This window comes from Hemiscyllium ocellatum, chromosome 50 (assembly GCF_020745735.1).
Source record: "Hemiscyllium ocellatum isolate sHemOce1 chromosome 50, sHemOce1.pat.X.cur, whole genome shotgun sequence".
Lineage (NCBI taxonomy): Eukaryota > Metazoa > Chordata > Chondrichthyes > Orectolobiformes > Hemiscylliidae > Hemiscyllium > Hemiscyllium ocellatum.
Genome location: NC_083450.1, coordinates 1,866,474 through 1,881,929, shown reverse-complemented (window position 1 = coordinate 1,881,929; position 15,456 = coordinate 1,866,474). Strand labels below are relative to the sequence as shown.

General features: G+C 49.3%; 2 protein-coding genes across 2 annotated transcripts in view; one reads left to right on the top strand and one right to left on the bottom strand.

Annotated features, from left to right (window-relative positions):
* LOC132805514 (pyruvate kinase PKM-like) overlaps positions 1-2,540 on the bottom strand; it is an 11,059-nt gene extending 8,519 nt beyond the window's left edge. Inside the window, exon 1 of the mRNA XM_060820626.1 lies at positions 2,442-2,540. Within this exon, the coding sequence (XP_060676609.1) occupies positions 2,442-2,540 (99 nt within the window). The remainder of the gene's footprint in view (positions 1-2,441) is intronic.
* LOC132805634 (KH homology domain-containing protein 4-like) overlaps positions 2,510-15,456 on the top strand; it is a 25,919-nt gene continuing 12,972 nt past the window's right edge. The window contains exons 1-9 of the mRNA XM_060820823.1: positions 2,510-2,787; positions 4,378-4,512; positions 6,314-6,393; positions 6,884-6,936; positions 9,431-9,585; positions 12,276-12,487; positions 13,544-13,604; positions 13,996-14,056; positions 14,363-14,550. Coding sequence (XP_060676806.1) covers positions 2,563-2,787; positions 4,378-4,512; positions 6,314-6,393; positions 6,884-6,936; positions 9,431-9,585; positions 12,276-12,487; positions 13,544-13,604; positions 13,996-14,056; positions 14,363-14,550 — 1,170 coding nt within the window. The 5' untranslated portion in view covers positions 2,510-2,562. The remainder of the gene's footprint in view (positions 2,788-4,377; positions 4,513-6,313; positions 6,394-6,883; positions 6,937-9,430; positions 9,586-12,275; positions 12,488-13,543; positions 13,605-13,995; positions 14,057-14,362; positions 14,551-15,456) is intronic.

Here is a 15,456-nt window from a genome sequence, read left to right as displayed (position 1 = left end):
GAGAGAGAGAGAGAGAGAGAAAACCAGCTGGAGAATGGGAGAGAGAGAGAGAGAGAAAACCAGCTGGAGAATGGGAGAGAGAGAGAGAGAGAGAGAAAACCAGCTGGAGAATGGGAGAGAGAGAGAGAGAGAAAACCAGCTGGAGAATGGGAGAGAGAGAGAGAGAGAAAACCAGCTGGAGAATGGGAGAGAGAGAGAGAGAGAAAACCAGCTGGAGAATGGGAGAGAGAGAGAGAGAGAAAACCAGCTGGAGAATGGGAGAGAGAGAGAGAGAGAGAGAAAACCAGCTGGAGAATGGGAGAGAGAGAGAGAGAGAGAGAGAAAACCAGCTGGAGAATGGGAGAGAGAGAGAGAGAGAGAAAACCAGCTGGAGAATGGGAGAGAGAGAGAGAGAGAGAGAGAGAGAAAACCAGCTGGAGAATGGGAGAGAGAGAGAGAGAGAGAGAGAGAGAGAAAACCAGCTGGAGAATGGGAGAGAGAGAGAGAGAGAGAGAGAGAAAACCAGCTGGAGAATGGGAGAGAGAGAGAGAGAGAGAGAAAACCAGCTGGAGAATGGGAGAGAGAGAGAGAGAAAACCAGCTGGAGAATGGGAGAGAGAGAGAGAAAACCAGCTGGAGAATGGGAGAGAGAGAGAGAGAGAGAGAGAGAGAAAACCAGCTGGAGAATGGGAGAGAGAGAGAGAGAGAAAACCAGCTGGAGAATGGGAGAGAGAGAGAGAGAGAGAGAGAGAAAACCAGCTGGAGAATGGGAGAGTGAGAGAGAGAGAGAGAGGGAGAGAGAGAGAGAAAACCAGCTGGAGAATGGGAGAGAGAGAGAGAGAGAGAAAACCAGCTGGAGAATGGGAGAGAGAGAGAGAGAGAAAACCAGCTGGAGAATGGGAGAGAGAGAGAGAGAGAAAACCAGCTGGAGAATGGGAGAGAGAGAGAGAGAGAAAACCAGCTGGAGAATGGGAGAGAGAGAGAGAGAAAACCAGCTGGAGAATGGGGGAGAGAGAGAGAGAGAGAGAGAGAACCAGCTGGAGAATGGGAGAGAGAGAGAGAAAACCAGCTGGAGAATGGGAGAGAGAGAGAGAGAATCAGCTGGAGAATGGGAGAGAGAGAGAACCAGCTGGAGAATGGGAGAGAGAGAGAGAGAAAACCAGCTGGAGAATGGGAGAGAGAGAGAGAGAGAGAAAACCAGCTGGAGAATGGGAGAGAGAGAGAGAGAAAACCAGCTGGAGAATGGGAGAGAGAGAGAGAGAGAGAGAGAGAGAACCAGCTGGAGAATGGGAGAGAGAGAGAGAAAACCAGCTGGAGAATGGGAGAGAGAGAGAGAAAACCAGCTGGAGAATGGGAGAGAGAGAGAGAAAACCAGCTGGAGAATGGGAGAGAGAGAGAGAGAGAAAACCAGCTGGAGAATGGGAGAGAGAGAGAGAGAGAAAACCAGCTGGAGAATGGGAGAGAGAGAGAGAGAGAGAGAGAAAACCAGCTGGAGAATGGGAGAGAGAGAGAGAGAAAACCAGCTGGAGAATGGGAGAGAGAGAGAGAGAGAGAGAGAGAGAGAGAACCAGCTGGAGAATGGGAGAGAGAGAGAGAGAGAACCAGCTGGAGAATGGGAGAGAGAGAGAGAAAACCAGCTGGAGAATGGGAGAGAGAGAGAGAATCAGCTGGAGAATGGGATAGAGAGAGAACCAGCTGGAGAATGGGAGGGAGAGAGAGAGAGAGAGAGAAAACCAGCTGGAGAATGGGAGCGAGAGAGAGAGAAAACCAGCTGGAGAATGGGAGGGAGAGAGAGAGAGAGAAAACCAGCTGGAGAATGGGAGCGAGAGAGAGAGAAAACCAGCTGGAGAATGGGAGCGAGAGAGAGAGAGAAAACCAGCTGGAGAATGTGAAACTTGAAAGGGTTCAGAGAAGATTTACAAGGATGTTTCCAGGGTTGGAGGATCTGAGCTACAGGGAGAGGCTGAACAGGCTGGGGCTGTTTTCCCTGGAGCGTCGGAGGCTGAGGGGTGACCTTATAGAGGTTTATAAAATCTTGAGGGGCCTGGATAGGGTAAATAGGCAAAGTCTTTTCCCTGGGGTGGGGGAGTCCAGAACTAGAGGGGCATAGGTTTAGGGTGAGAGGGGAAAGATATAAAAGAGACCTAAGGGGCAACTATTTCACCCATAGGGTGGTACGTGTATGGAATGAGCTGCCAGAGGAAGTGGTGGGGGCTGGTACAATTACAACATTTAAGAGGCATTTGGATGGGTATATGAATAGGAAGGGTTTGGAGGGATATGGGCCGGGTGCTGGCAGGTGGGATGAGATTGGGTTGGGATATCTGGTTGGACCGAAGGGTCTGTTTCCATGCTGTACATCTCTATGACTAAATAAACTGGGGAGAAGGAGAGATAGAAAAATCTGGTTAACGGGAGACAGGATTGCTTTGAGGAGATGTGTGATTTACCAGATGCCTCAACTCTGCTGCACTCCTCAGTCTCTTTAATTGAACATGGAAAATAATGACTTCTCCTTTTTTGCAGACGACGCAGCAAGTGGGACCAGCCTGGTCCTGCCATTAATGGCTCGTTGCCTGGCGTGATGCCAGCACAGGCCACAATGCCAACAACCACCTTTGTGACGGGTTCAGTGCCTGCTTCTCTGCCGCTCTGCACTGGTGCTCCATCACCAGGAATGGCAATGAGTGTCGGTTCTGTCGCCCCGGCTTCTGGAGCGTTAGATGCAGCAGCAGCTGTTGCTGCCAAGATCAATGCCATGCTGATAGCAAAAGGAAAGCTGAAGCCCAGTCAGCTTGCTCCTGAGCAGGTACAAAATCACTGGTCTCTGTGAGGGCATTATAGCAGGGCCCAGCTCACAGTGTGAAGTGGTGAAGATGGGGTGGCTGGCTTTGTCCATTAAAGTTGTGAAAGAACAAATATGCAAGATTCTGGTGTCTTTACTTTGAGACTGGATTTGTGTGAGCTGGGCATTGCTGGCTGGGCCCCAGCCTTTCTTGCCTGTACCTAGTTCCCCTTGAGAAGCTGGTGGTGAGCTGCAGCAGTCTCTGTGCTATAGGCTGACCCACAGTGCACTCTGCAAGGCAGTTCCATGATTTCAGGCTGTTTCTGGGTCCAGTTCCGGTGTCCCTCTTCTAGGAAGGATATTATTAAGGTGGTGTGGGTTCCGAAAAGATTTACCAGAATGTTGCTGTGAATGGAGGGTTCGAGTAGGAAGGAGAAGCTGGATAATCTGTGATTGGTTTTTCATTGACATGTAGGAGGTTGAGGTGTGACCTTGTAGAGGTTTATAAAATCATGAAGGGCATAGATAAGATGGATGGCAGGTGTCTTTTCCCTAGGGTGGGGGAGTTCAAGACTAGCGGTCATGTTTTTAAGGTGAGAGGAAAAAGATTTAAAAAGGACATGGGGGCATTTTTTTTCTACACTGATTTGGTGGGATGAACTTCCAGAGGAAGGGAAGGATGCAGGTACAGTTACAACATTTAAAGCCATTTAAATAAGTACATGAATAGCAAAGGTTTGGAGGGATATGGGCCAATCGCAGGCAGGTGGGACTGGTTTAGTTTGTTATTTTGTTCGAGATGGACTGGTTTACCGAAGGATCTGTTTTTGTGCTGAATGACTCTGTTTCAAAATGAATCAGTTTTTTTTCTAAGTTTGTCCCTTGTGTAATGTGCTCCCACAAATATATTTATCAGAAATAACTATGTTCCACTGTGGTAGGCCTCAGCAACTTCTTCTCTGTCTATGTTAATTCAGTGTTAAGATTGCAAGTCAGTTTTAGCAGTGAGGTGGTTGCCTGTGTTGTGATTATAGAAAAGCCTCACTGTTTTGAGTGTGACTCAGTTGCTAACTTCAGTACTGGGTGTTCATATTTCTTCCAAACAGCTGAAACAGTAGGGATTATGGTCTGCAGTGGATTTGGTTGTCCCTAGTTCACAAACCACAACAAATCATTCACAGTGTGCATAACATTGGAGTATTTAGAGGAGCTGAGAAAGGCACTTTGCATCCAGAAGCTGTGGGTGCAGTATCCTCAGCTGCAGGGCTCTGGACCAAGACCTGGATAGTGGGATGAATCTGGAGAGCTCACTTCCAATTTGCAAGACCAGATAGATGGCAGAATGTCCTCCGTTTGTGCTGCCCTTTCCTTTGATTCAGTGAGGAGACATTTCTTCAATTTTGCGATGTAGATCTTTGGAATTTGTGATGCCACAGAGCAGTGGATGCTCAGTCATTGAGTCTAAAAGATTCAGGTGACTTGATCACTTTAGAATCTTGGGGATTTGAGGTCCGTGGGAATTTAGTGGGAAAGTGGGCTTGATTAAACATGACCTAATCGAATGTCGACTGTCCCTCTTGCCTGGGTTATTGCTGACCCTTCTGTTGTTTGCAGGCAACTCTCCCTGCGAAGAGTGTGGCAGCAGCTGCTGCAAAAAACAAGGATGACCTGGTGGTCGCTGAGGTCGAAATCAATGATGTCCCCATCAACTGTCGAAATCTGCTCACCCGAGGGCAGACTCAGGACGAGGTGAGAGAACTATCTGGAGGAAACAGTCCACTTGGAGTAAGGGGAACAGAGCTCTGTGTGTGTGTGTGTGTGTGTGTGTGATGGACTCTGACCAGAGCAACCCCTTCATAGGAAGGGAAGGGGCTCTGACTGGAGCAGTCTTTCTGTGAGAGAGTATAGGGACCTCTGGTTCTCTCCAATGGTTGTGGAGAGGTCTGTGCTTGAACTCTGGGTTCTTCATTTAACTGATTCTGTTTCAGGTTTCACATGCAAGGTGTATGTTGCAGCATATCCATTTATGTGGTGTGACTCTGGGCCTTGAAGGGGTGCCGCCTACTCAAAGGTTTCTTGTCTCTATATGTTGCTCCCTCTACGATTAAAATTTCCTCCATGGCTTTAATCAGATTTTCCAAACTGTTTAGTGATGACATTTCTCTTGAGGGATCAATGGGGTTTTCATTTTAAAGATCTGGTTATGAATATTATAAAGGCCAGCACGTTGGCTCAGTGGTTAGCACTGCTGCCTCACCACACTAGCAACCGAGTTCAGTTCCACCCTCAGACGACTGTCTGTATGGAGTTTGCACAATCTCCCTGTTTCTGCGTGGGTTTACTTCTGGTGCTATGGGTCTGGTTTCCTCCCACAGTCCAAAAATGTGCAGGTTAGGGTGGATTGGCCATGGGAAATTGTCCCATAGTGCCCAGGGATGTGCAGGTTAGGGTGGATTGGCCATGGGAAATTGTCCCATAGTGCCTAGGGATGTGCAGGTTAGGGTGGATTGGCCGTGGGAAATTGTCCCATAGTGTCCAGGGATGTGCAGGTTAGGGTGGATTGGCCATGGGAAATTGTCCCATAGTGTCCAGGGATGTGCAGGTTAGGGTGGATTGGCCATGGGAAATTGTCCCATAGTGCCCAGGGATGTACAGGTTAGGGTGAATTGGCCGTGGGAAATTGTCCCATAGTACCCAGGGATGTGCAGGTTAGGGTGGGTTGGCCATGGGAAATTGTCCCATAGTACCCAGGGATGTGCAGGTTAGGGTGAATTGGCCGTGGGAAATTGTCTCATAGTGCCCAGGGATGTGCAGGTTAGGGTGGGTTGGCCATGGGAAATTGTCCCACAGTGCCCAGGGATGTGCAGGTTAGGGTGGATTGGCCATGGGAAATTGTCTCATAGTGCCCAGGGATGTGCAGGTTAGGGTGGATTGGCCATGGGAAATTGTCTCATAGTGCCCAGGGATGTGCAGGTTAGGGTGGGTTGGCCGTGGGAAATTGTCTCATAGTGCCCAGGGATGTGCAGGTTAGGGTGGGTTGGCCGTGGGAAATTGTCTCATAGTGCCCAGGGATGTGCAGGTTAGGGTGGATTGGCCGTGGGAAATTGTCCCACAGTGCCCAGGGATGTGCAGGTTAGGGTGGATTGGCCATGGGAAATTGTCCCATAGTGTCCAGGGATGTGCAGGTTAGGGTGGATTGGCCATGGGAAATTGTCCCATAGTGCCCAGGGATGTGCAGGTTAGGGTGGGTTGGCCGTGGGAAATTGTCTCATAGTGCCCAGGGATGTGCAGGTTAGGGTGGGTTGGCTGTGGGAAATTGTCCCATAGTGTCCAGGGATATACAGGCAAGTAATTAGCCATGGGAAATGCAGGCTTATGGGGACAGGATTGTGGGAGGGAGGGTAATGGTGAGCCTGGGTGGCGTGCTCTTCAGAGAGTTGGTGTGGACTTGGTGGGCCGAATGGCTTTGTTCTACACGATAGGGATTGTATAATTCTATTCTATTTGAAATAACATTTGAGATGATTTGAAGTTGTCTGTCCTGACGTAGGTGAGCCGGCTGACTGGAGCAGCTGTGTCTACACGAGGGAGATTCATGGCACCAGAGGAGAAAGTACAAGCCACACCAGGGTATGTCCTTGTTCACGGGAACTCTGTTCCTGCCTTTACTGAATCTACTCACTCCGATCTGGGAGCTTATGCCATCCAATCTTTATTCTTCTGGCTGGCCTCAGCTTGTGGTTGGTGAGTAGCAGTCTGGCTCACATCTTGGAATCAGCTCATTGTTCAAGACCGAATCCAGGAACAGAATCCAGGTTGGGACTTGCACTAGAATACTGATTCCTCTCCATGATCTGTTAGGCTGTAGCTCCGCCTTCACATCCGAATGGTATCGCGCCCCTGTCAGAGCCTGTTCTTTTGCCTCTTTTGTCCTTAATAGGGCACTGAGGCCAGCTGTAGACCTGAAGGAACAGTGCCTTCTCTGGAAACTGAGGGTTACTCGGTCTTTGAGCTGCTGCTGCTGTCCAGTTTGCAGCACCAGGCCATTTTGGATTGTTTTTATTCCACATTAAGCTTGAAGAAAGATTCTTACTTCTGTTTCTTATTACACCCCTTGCAGCGATCGTGCCCTGTATCTGCACATCCAAGGGCAGACTCGGGATGTTGTTGACAGTAAGTATCAAGCTGTTGAGTCTGGCCTCTCTGAAGTTCAGGCCAGCTTTAATTTCTGTTTTCTGCTGCTTTAGTTAGTGAGCCAGGCCAGCATTCTGTGCACTGTGTGTTATCACAGCCTGTATGGGTGAGGGACTGGTAATCAGTCATTAGTTAGTGAGCCAGGCCAGCATTCTGTGCACTGTGTGTTATCACAGCCTGTATGGGTGAGGGACTGGTAATCAGCCATTAGTTAGTGAGCCAGGCCAGCATTCTGTGCACTGTGTGTTATCACAGCCTGTATGGGTGAGGGACTGGTAATCAGTCATTAGTTAGTGAGCCAGGCCAGCATTCTGTGCACTGTGTGTTATCACAGCCTGTATGGGTGAGGGACTGGTAATCAGTCATTAGTTAGTGAGCCAGGCCAGCATTCTGTGCACTGTGTGTTATCACAGCCTGTATGGGTGAGGGACTGGTAATCAGTCATTAGTTAGTGAGCCAGGCCAGCATTCTGTGCACTGTGTGTTATCACAGCCTGTATGGGTGAGGGACTGGTAATCAGCCATTAGTAAATGAGGATGTGAACACATGCCTCTGCTTTTAAGTCCATACAGTGCCTGTACTGGGAATGTGTGATGGGTGATAGTGTAGAATGTTCTGCCTTTTGCACTCTGCTTTTGTACGTTGGGGATCAGGAGGATGAAGAAAGTGGAACATGTGCAGTGCTGGTGGTTCTGCTGATACTGTCCTCCAATAGAAACTGGGCTGAGAGAACAACCCCACTTCCAGTGAAAGGCGGGGGTTCACTATACAGCCCAATAGTGAATACAGTGCCAACCTTCCTGCTTCAAAGAGTTGTGGGTTTTAACCATATGATAGATGTTAACCCTAACCCAATGTTTGGAAAGACGGTCTCTGTGGAATACTGAGAAAGCAATGAGTTTTCAAAAGGTCCAGTATTGAGGCTTGCTCAGTACAGTGGGGACGCTGCATTGTGGGAGTTAGTGCTGAAGGATGGGCACTGTTGCCTGGTCAGTGCTGAGGGTGCATAGCACTGTCAGAGAGTCCTCACTGATGGAGTTGGCACTGTCGGAGGGTCAGTGCTGAGGGAGCGCCGCACTGTCGGAGGGTCAGTGCTGAGGGAGCGCCGCACTGTCGGAGGGTCAGTGCTGAGGGAGCGCCTCACTGTCGGAGGGTCAGCGCTGAGGGAGCGCCTCACTGTCGGAGGGTCAGCGCTGAGGGAGCGCCTCACTGTCGGAGGTCAGCGCTGAGGGAACGCCTCACTGTCGGAGGTCAGCGCTGAGGGAGCGCCGCACTGTCGGAGGGTCAGTGCTGAGGGAGCGCCGCACTGTCGGAGGGTCAGTGCTGAGGGAGCGCCGCACTGTCGGAGGGTCAGCGCTGAGGGAGCGCCGCACTGTCGGAGGGTCAGCGCTGAGGGAGCGCCGCACTGTCGGAGGGTCAGCGCTGAGGGAGCGCCGCACTGTCGGAGGGTCAGCGCTGAGGGAGCGCCGCACTGTCGGAGGGTCAGCGCTGAGGGAGCGCCGCACTGTCGGAGGGTCAGCGCTGAGGGAGCGCCGCACTGTCGGAGGGTCAGCGCTGAGGGAGCGCCGCACTGTCGGAGGGTCAGCGCTGAGGGAGCGCCGCACTGTCGGAGGGTCAGCGCTGAGGGAGCGCCGCACTGTCGGAGGGTCAGTGCTGAGGGAGCACCATGCCACGTCAGTTTTATTTTTATACGTGCCATGATACACTGGCAGTTTTGGGTGGATGTGTGATTGAGAGCAGGATTAGATTGATATGCTAACCAAGCCCATGGTTGCTTTTGGGAATTGTTAAACTTCCCCTCAGCAAGTATGTGACACTTTGAGTTGCATTGAATTGAATTGATTGTCACGTGTACCGAGGCACAGTGAAAAGCTTTGTCTTGTGAGCAATACAGGCAGATCCCAGAGTTACGCAGCATAGATAGTAAATAATAGGGAAACAGCAGCAAAAACAAAAACACAGGGACAGGTGAATGTTAAGAGTTTGAGTCCATTCAGAATTCTAACAACAGGGTAGAAACTGTTATGAAACCGGCTGGTGTGTGTGTGTGTTCAGGCTTCTGTACCTTCTCCCCGATGGTAGAGGTTGTAGAAAAACATTGCCAGGGTGGGATGGATCTTTGAGAATGCTGGTGGCCTTTCCTTGACAGCGGGCCTGGTAGATGGTTTCTATAGATGGGAGGTTGGCCTTTGTGATTGTCCAGGCCGAGTTTACCACTCTCTGTAACCGTCGCTGATCCAGGTAATGATACATTCAGATAGAATGCACTCTGGCACACCTATAAAAGGTGGCAAGGGTATTCGCCATCATGCCAAATGTCCTCAGCTGCCAGAGGAAGAAGAGACGTTGTTGGGCCTTTGTAACCAGTGCAGAATGGAAAGGAGGGAAGCTGAGACAGTTATAGAATTGGTCTTTTGATTGTACCTGATAAATCAGTAGTTAAGTTTTATCATTTATACTGGATTCTTTGCAGAGGCTGTGAACCGGATTAAAGAGATCATTGCAGGTGGAGTTATAAAGGCTGTTAGTGCTTCCGGCTCGCAGTTCAATGGTCCAATGGTTACTGTCTATCACCAGCCAGCCCCTGTTACTCACCCTACAACCACCACAGCGAAATCACAAGCTGGGGTAAGTACAGTCTCTTAAAGACCATTTAGGTCTGAATTAGTCCCTCACTCTGTGGCTCTGAAAAGCGGTGTGTGTGAACTCAGCTTTCTGTACCTCTGCATTACTCAATTAGAAGGAATACCATGCAACTACTGTACAACATTGATAACAGTTGTCAATGCACTGGTGATCATTCGGAGCCCTGGGAGTATAAGCCTGTGCTGTCCATGTCCCTCAACCAGCGTTCCCAAGACAGTGTAGAGAAAGCTTTACTCTGTACCACCCTGTGGTGTCCCTGTCTGAGGAACATTTGATGGGGTTAGTGTAGAGTGCTCTGCCTTTTGCACTCTGCTTTTGTACGTTGGGGATCAGGAGGATGAAGAAAGTGGAACATGTGCAGTGCTGGTGGTTCTGCTGATACTGTCCTCCAATAGAAACTGGGCTGAGAGAACAACCCCACTTCCAGTGAAAGGCGGGGGTTCACTGTACAGCCCAACAATGTTCACTCTGAAAACCTATCACTCTGTCACTTGTCTTCCACACGTCAAGTTTGTGAATGGCTAACTGTCACAGGTACTCTTCCATTCCTTGTGCCTGAGCTGGAATCTCGAATGAAAGCGTTCACACCCGGTCCTGTGTAATATGTATGTCTTCAAGATAAATCAACCAGTCTTTCGCAGAAAACGAATCCCTGTTTGGTGACTCCTGGTAAAGACCATTGACTTGAGTGTGGGATTGCGCAGACCTGTCAGATAGCCTGTCACCTGGTTCCTGATAAATGTCATGGCCATAGTTGGTTGAGAGACAAATCCTAATTGTGTGACTGCTACCAGTGAAGGTTTTCTCTATCATAATTAGTACTGCTCACTGACTCTTCCTTTCAAAAGCTAGAGTGGGATAGGGCATGTGAGAGATTCCAGTTTAACATCCCTGAGAACATAAAACTGGGAGCAGGGCTCGGCAATTCAGTCCTTCAAATCTGTCCTGTCATTTAATGCGATCATGGCTGATCTCCTCTAAACTTCAACTCTCTGTTCCTGCCTGCTACCCAGAACCCTGTAACCCATTGCTAATTAAAAATCCTTCTCAAGTTTATTTAGTGCCCTGACATCCACTGCATTGTGGGATAGTGAATTTTGTGTTAAGCAATTTCTCGTCTGTTTTAAATCGCCCATCCCTTAGCCTCTTGTTTGAGGTTGCTGTACAAGCAGACCCATCTGCTGTACATCTCTCTCCTGTTCTGTTGCTTCCATGTTGTTCTGATCGTGTTCTACCTTTAGATATTAGAATTGGGCGCACTCATTTCCAGTTACAGAAGTTTGATCAGAAAGGACCAACACACACAACCTCCTTGGGGATCTACTTGTGTTACCTTCTCTTCACCAGGTTCCTCTCCTCAGAAACTACCCTGAATGTGTGTTTTATCATCCTAGTTGTTCATTCTCTGTTACCTTTTCTGACCTCCTGCAGTGTTACTTTACTGCGTCTGAACAGTGGGACCTAATTATGAAGGTAAACTGAAAAAAAGACATGGCCATTTCATGCTTGAGGCTAGTATGGAGAAGTCATTGAGATGGAAAATGAATCCTGACAAGTATTTTCCAGAAGCTCTCCTTCACTCTCGGGCTGCTGGCTCTGAGCTCTGCCATTTTAGTGACTGCCATCCCTGTTCAAACACTTCACAAAGGAGCCTCACTCACGAGGACGACGTCTCAGTGTGGGTGTTACAAGGGAACAGGAGCAGGTTATTTCAACTTGTTGAGTCATCCCCACTCACTGAGCTCATGGCTGATGTGGATCTTAACTCCTCCTTAGCTCCGTAGGCTTGAATACCTCGGCTTATTAAACATCTACCAATCTCAGTTTTGTCATTTTCAATTGATACCTCATCTACCTCAGGATAGGTGGTTACTTAGTTGTGTTGTTGCTAGACTATTAACCCAGAGACCCAGGTAATGTTCTGGGGACCTGGGTTCAAATCCTGTCATGGCAAAAGGTGGTCCAATAAATATCTGGAATTACATAAATGATAACCATGCAACTATTTTTCATTGTTGGAAAGCCTCATCTGGGGTTACTGATGTTTTTTAGGGAAGGGATCTGCTGGCCTTACCTACACCTGAAGCCAGACCCATGACAATGAGGTTGACACTGAACTGCTGTCTGGGCAGTTAGGGATTGGTGATAAATGCTGGCCCAGTCAGTGATAATCACTGTGTGGGGGATTTGAGGTTGGTATGCAGCTTACAGTGGAACATTTAGCCCATACTGAAAGTTAAGATGATTTCTGCTTGTCCTGGGTTTCTCTGTATACGTCCTGCTGAATCCCTTAATTATCTTGATCAGACTACCCCTAATTCAGCTACAGTTGAATAATTCCATTTGGTTTGTTAGTTTTTAATGAATTGTTTTCTTGCTCTGGGGAGTTTTCACTGAACCTCTCACCCATTCCTGCCCTCTCAAAAGGTTAACATCTCTCCCAGAACCAAACAGCAGAATAAAGCAGTGTGAAAGCTGCCTCTCGCCCCACTCCACGTATCATGTGGCACCGTTGCTCAAACTGGCCCAGTGTTTTCTTTCTCACCCAACGTCAGTCACTTTAAATACCACTGGCTCATGCTGCACCTGCAATGTTGACGGAGTTGCTCTTGCTTCACTATTCACGTTGCTTGGTGCTTGATGTATAATCTGTTCCTTCCTTTCTTCCACAGATGCATTATGTTCAGGATAAAGTTTTTGTGGGTCTGGAGCAGATTGATCCAGCCTTTAACATTAAAGAGAAAGTGGAGGGGCCAGGTGGATCCTACCTGCAGCACATTCAGGCGGAGACTGGTGCCAAAGTTTTCCTGCGTGGGAAGGGTTCAGGCTGCCTGGAGCCTGCCTCTGGGAGAGAGGCCTTTGAACCAATGTACATCTATATCAGGTACTAACAATCATTGCCAGAAGGTTCCAATGGGTTACATGTTCTCGGTTTAGATGAGACATGTCAGTGCACTACGTCCATGCCACATTTGACTTTATTTGTTGACTGCCACTTGCACACTGAAGCCATTTCACAATGCATGCACAAACTAGCACAAATACATAGCGTGGAACAGGAGAGAGGAACAATGACTGATGTAATGGCCGTATCAGTGGCAATGGGATGGACTCAGCATTCACTCCTTCATCGGGAGTCTCCACCATCTGCAGCTGATGTGAATCCATCTCCTCACTGCATGGAGTAGGAGTGTAGCTCTGTATCTCACCCTGTGCTGTCCCTGACCTGGGAGTGTTTGGTGGGGACAGTGTAGAGGGAATATTACTCTGTAGCTAACCCTGTGCTGTCCCTGTCCTGAGACTATTTGGTGGGGACAGTGTAGAGGGAGTATTACTCTGTATCTCACCCTGTGTTGTCCCTGTCCTGAGACTATTTGGTGGGGACAGTGTAGAGGGAGTATTACTCTGTATCTCACCCTGTGTTGTCCCTGTCCTGAGACTATTTGGTGGGGACAGTGTAGAGGGAGTATTACTGTATCTAGCCCTTTGTTGCCCTACCCTGGGAATGTTTGATTGGGGGATAGTGTAGAGGAAGCTTTGCCCTGTATTTAATGTTCTGTCCCTGTTTTGGGAGTGTGAGATGGGGCACAGTGTAGTAGGAGCTTTACTCTGTATCAGTCCTTGTGTTGTCACTGTCCTGGGAGCGTTTGATGAGAAGGGGAGATATGGGAACAGTGTAGAGAGAGCTTTACTCTGTCTCTAAAGCAGTGCTGTCCCTGTCCTGGGAGTGTTTGGTGGGAACAATATCGAGGGAGCTTTACTCTGTGTCTAACCCTATGCTGTCCCTGAGCCGGGGACCGTGTCAAGGGAGCGTTACTCTGTCTCTACCCCATGCTGCCCCTGTCCTGGGAGTGTTTGGTGGGGACAGTGTCGAGGGAGCTGTTCTGTCAGGGTGCTGAGTGTGATTCCTTTCTAATGAATTGAATTGTTTTGCTTGCAGTCATCCCAAACCAGAGGGTCTTTCAGCTGCTAGGAAACTTTGTGAGAGCTTACTGCAGACTGTGAGTATCACTTCCGTAATGGGCTGAATCACTCCAGTGTTCCTATTCCTCTCCCATCACCGTCAATCCCTAATCCAATGACGAGCCAGTTTCTACCAGCTTTGTGATTTGTCATTGTTGGCTGTGGCAGTGTAGTAGGAGGTTCTGCTCTGGGCGGAACCAGCCGGGTTTGTTGTCCTCTGACGGCTGGAGTGATTCAGGAGCAGGAACCTGAACTCTTGGGACTGAATCCAGTTGGAATCAGCATAGACTGAATACAGAAGCTGAGGCCCTCTGGTCTGCTTCAAGATGGCAGCTTCTCTGGGATACGTCAATATCCTTTGAGTATGAGCTTGATGCAGACTGGCTAAAGTGGGATAACTGAATCCATTTTCTTTCTCACTCTCTGTAGGTCCACAGTGAGCATTCCAGGTTCCTAAGTCAAATGAATTCATCAGTCATGCCCCCTCAAGGTAAGTTTTGGAGTAGAAAGGTGCTTGGTTAGACCTGAACCCTTCGCCCCCTGCGCAGAGACTTGGTCACTTCCGTAGTCTGTTATTGTCTACCCATGCATTTGGCTAGGCACTGGTGCCCTGGCTGTGAGTGATTTCAGCTGTTTTCAGGAGATTACTGTTCAGGTTTGTAGATGTGCTGAAGTGTTTATCTCAGTGAATGTTTCTGACCATCTGCGAGCTGTTTCCCTGCTCTGTACTCAGTGCCTGAGCAGCTGTGTGTCTAACACTCACTGTCTACTAACCTGTATATTCTCTGTTTTAAAGGATATCAGCAGGTACCTGGAGCTGTGCCCCAGCAGCATTATTACCCAGGCCAGGCTTACCAGGCCAGGTATCCAGTGGGCCCTATTCCGCTACAGACCTCACAGAGTACATACCCCAGACCATGTGGTCCTGAAGCACCACAGTTCCCAGTGTCGGGGGCAGCACAGCCCCTGGCCGTGCCTGGGCAGGTAGGTTTCCACCATCATCTGTGGATGTCCATAGTCATCGAGAGATATCTGATACAACGTGTACTTGGGTGGGTTAGTGAGGAGGGTGGAGTGTCTGATACCTGTTATACCTGGGTCAGGGCTGGGTTAGTGAGGGGGGAGGTGTGTGATACTGGTTATACCTGGGTCAGGGCTGGGTTAGTGAGGGGGAGGTGTGTGTGTGTGTGATACTGGTTATACCTGGGTGTGGGCTGGGTTAGTGAGGGGGAGGTGTGTGTGATACTGGTTATACCTGGGTCAGGGCTGGGTTAGTGAGGGGGCAGGTGTGTCTGATATCTGTTATACCTGGGTCTGGGCTGGGTTAGTGAGGAGGTGGAGTGTCTGATACCTGTTATACCTGGGTCTGGGCTGGGTTAGTGAGGGGGAGGTGTGTGTGTGTGTGATACTGGTTATACCTGGGTCAGGGCTGGGTTAGTGAGGGGGAGGTGTGTGATACTGGTTATACCTGGGTCAGGGCTGGGTTAGTGAGGGGGAGGTGTGTGTGTGTGTGATACTGGTTATACCTGGGTGTGGGCTGGGTTAGTGAGGGGGAGGTGTGTGTGATACTGGTTATACCTGGGTCAGGGCTGGGTTAGTGAGGGGGCAGGTGTGTCTGATATCTGTTATACCTGGGTCTGGGCTGGGTTAGTGAGGGGGAGGTGTGTGTGTGTGTGTGTGATACTGGTTATACCTGGGTCAGGGCTGGGTTAGTGAGGGGGGAGGTGTGTGATACTGGTTATACCTGGGTCAGGGCTGGGTTAGTGAGGGAGGAGTGTGTGATACTGGTTATACCTGGGTCTGGGCTGGGTTAGTGAGGGGGAGGTGTGTGTGATACTGGTTATACCTGGGTCAGGGCTGGGTTAGTGAGGGGGAGGTGTGTGTGTGTGT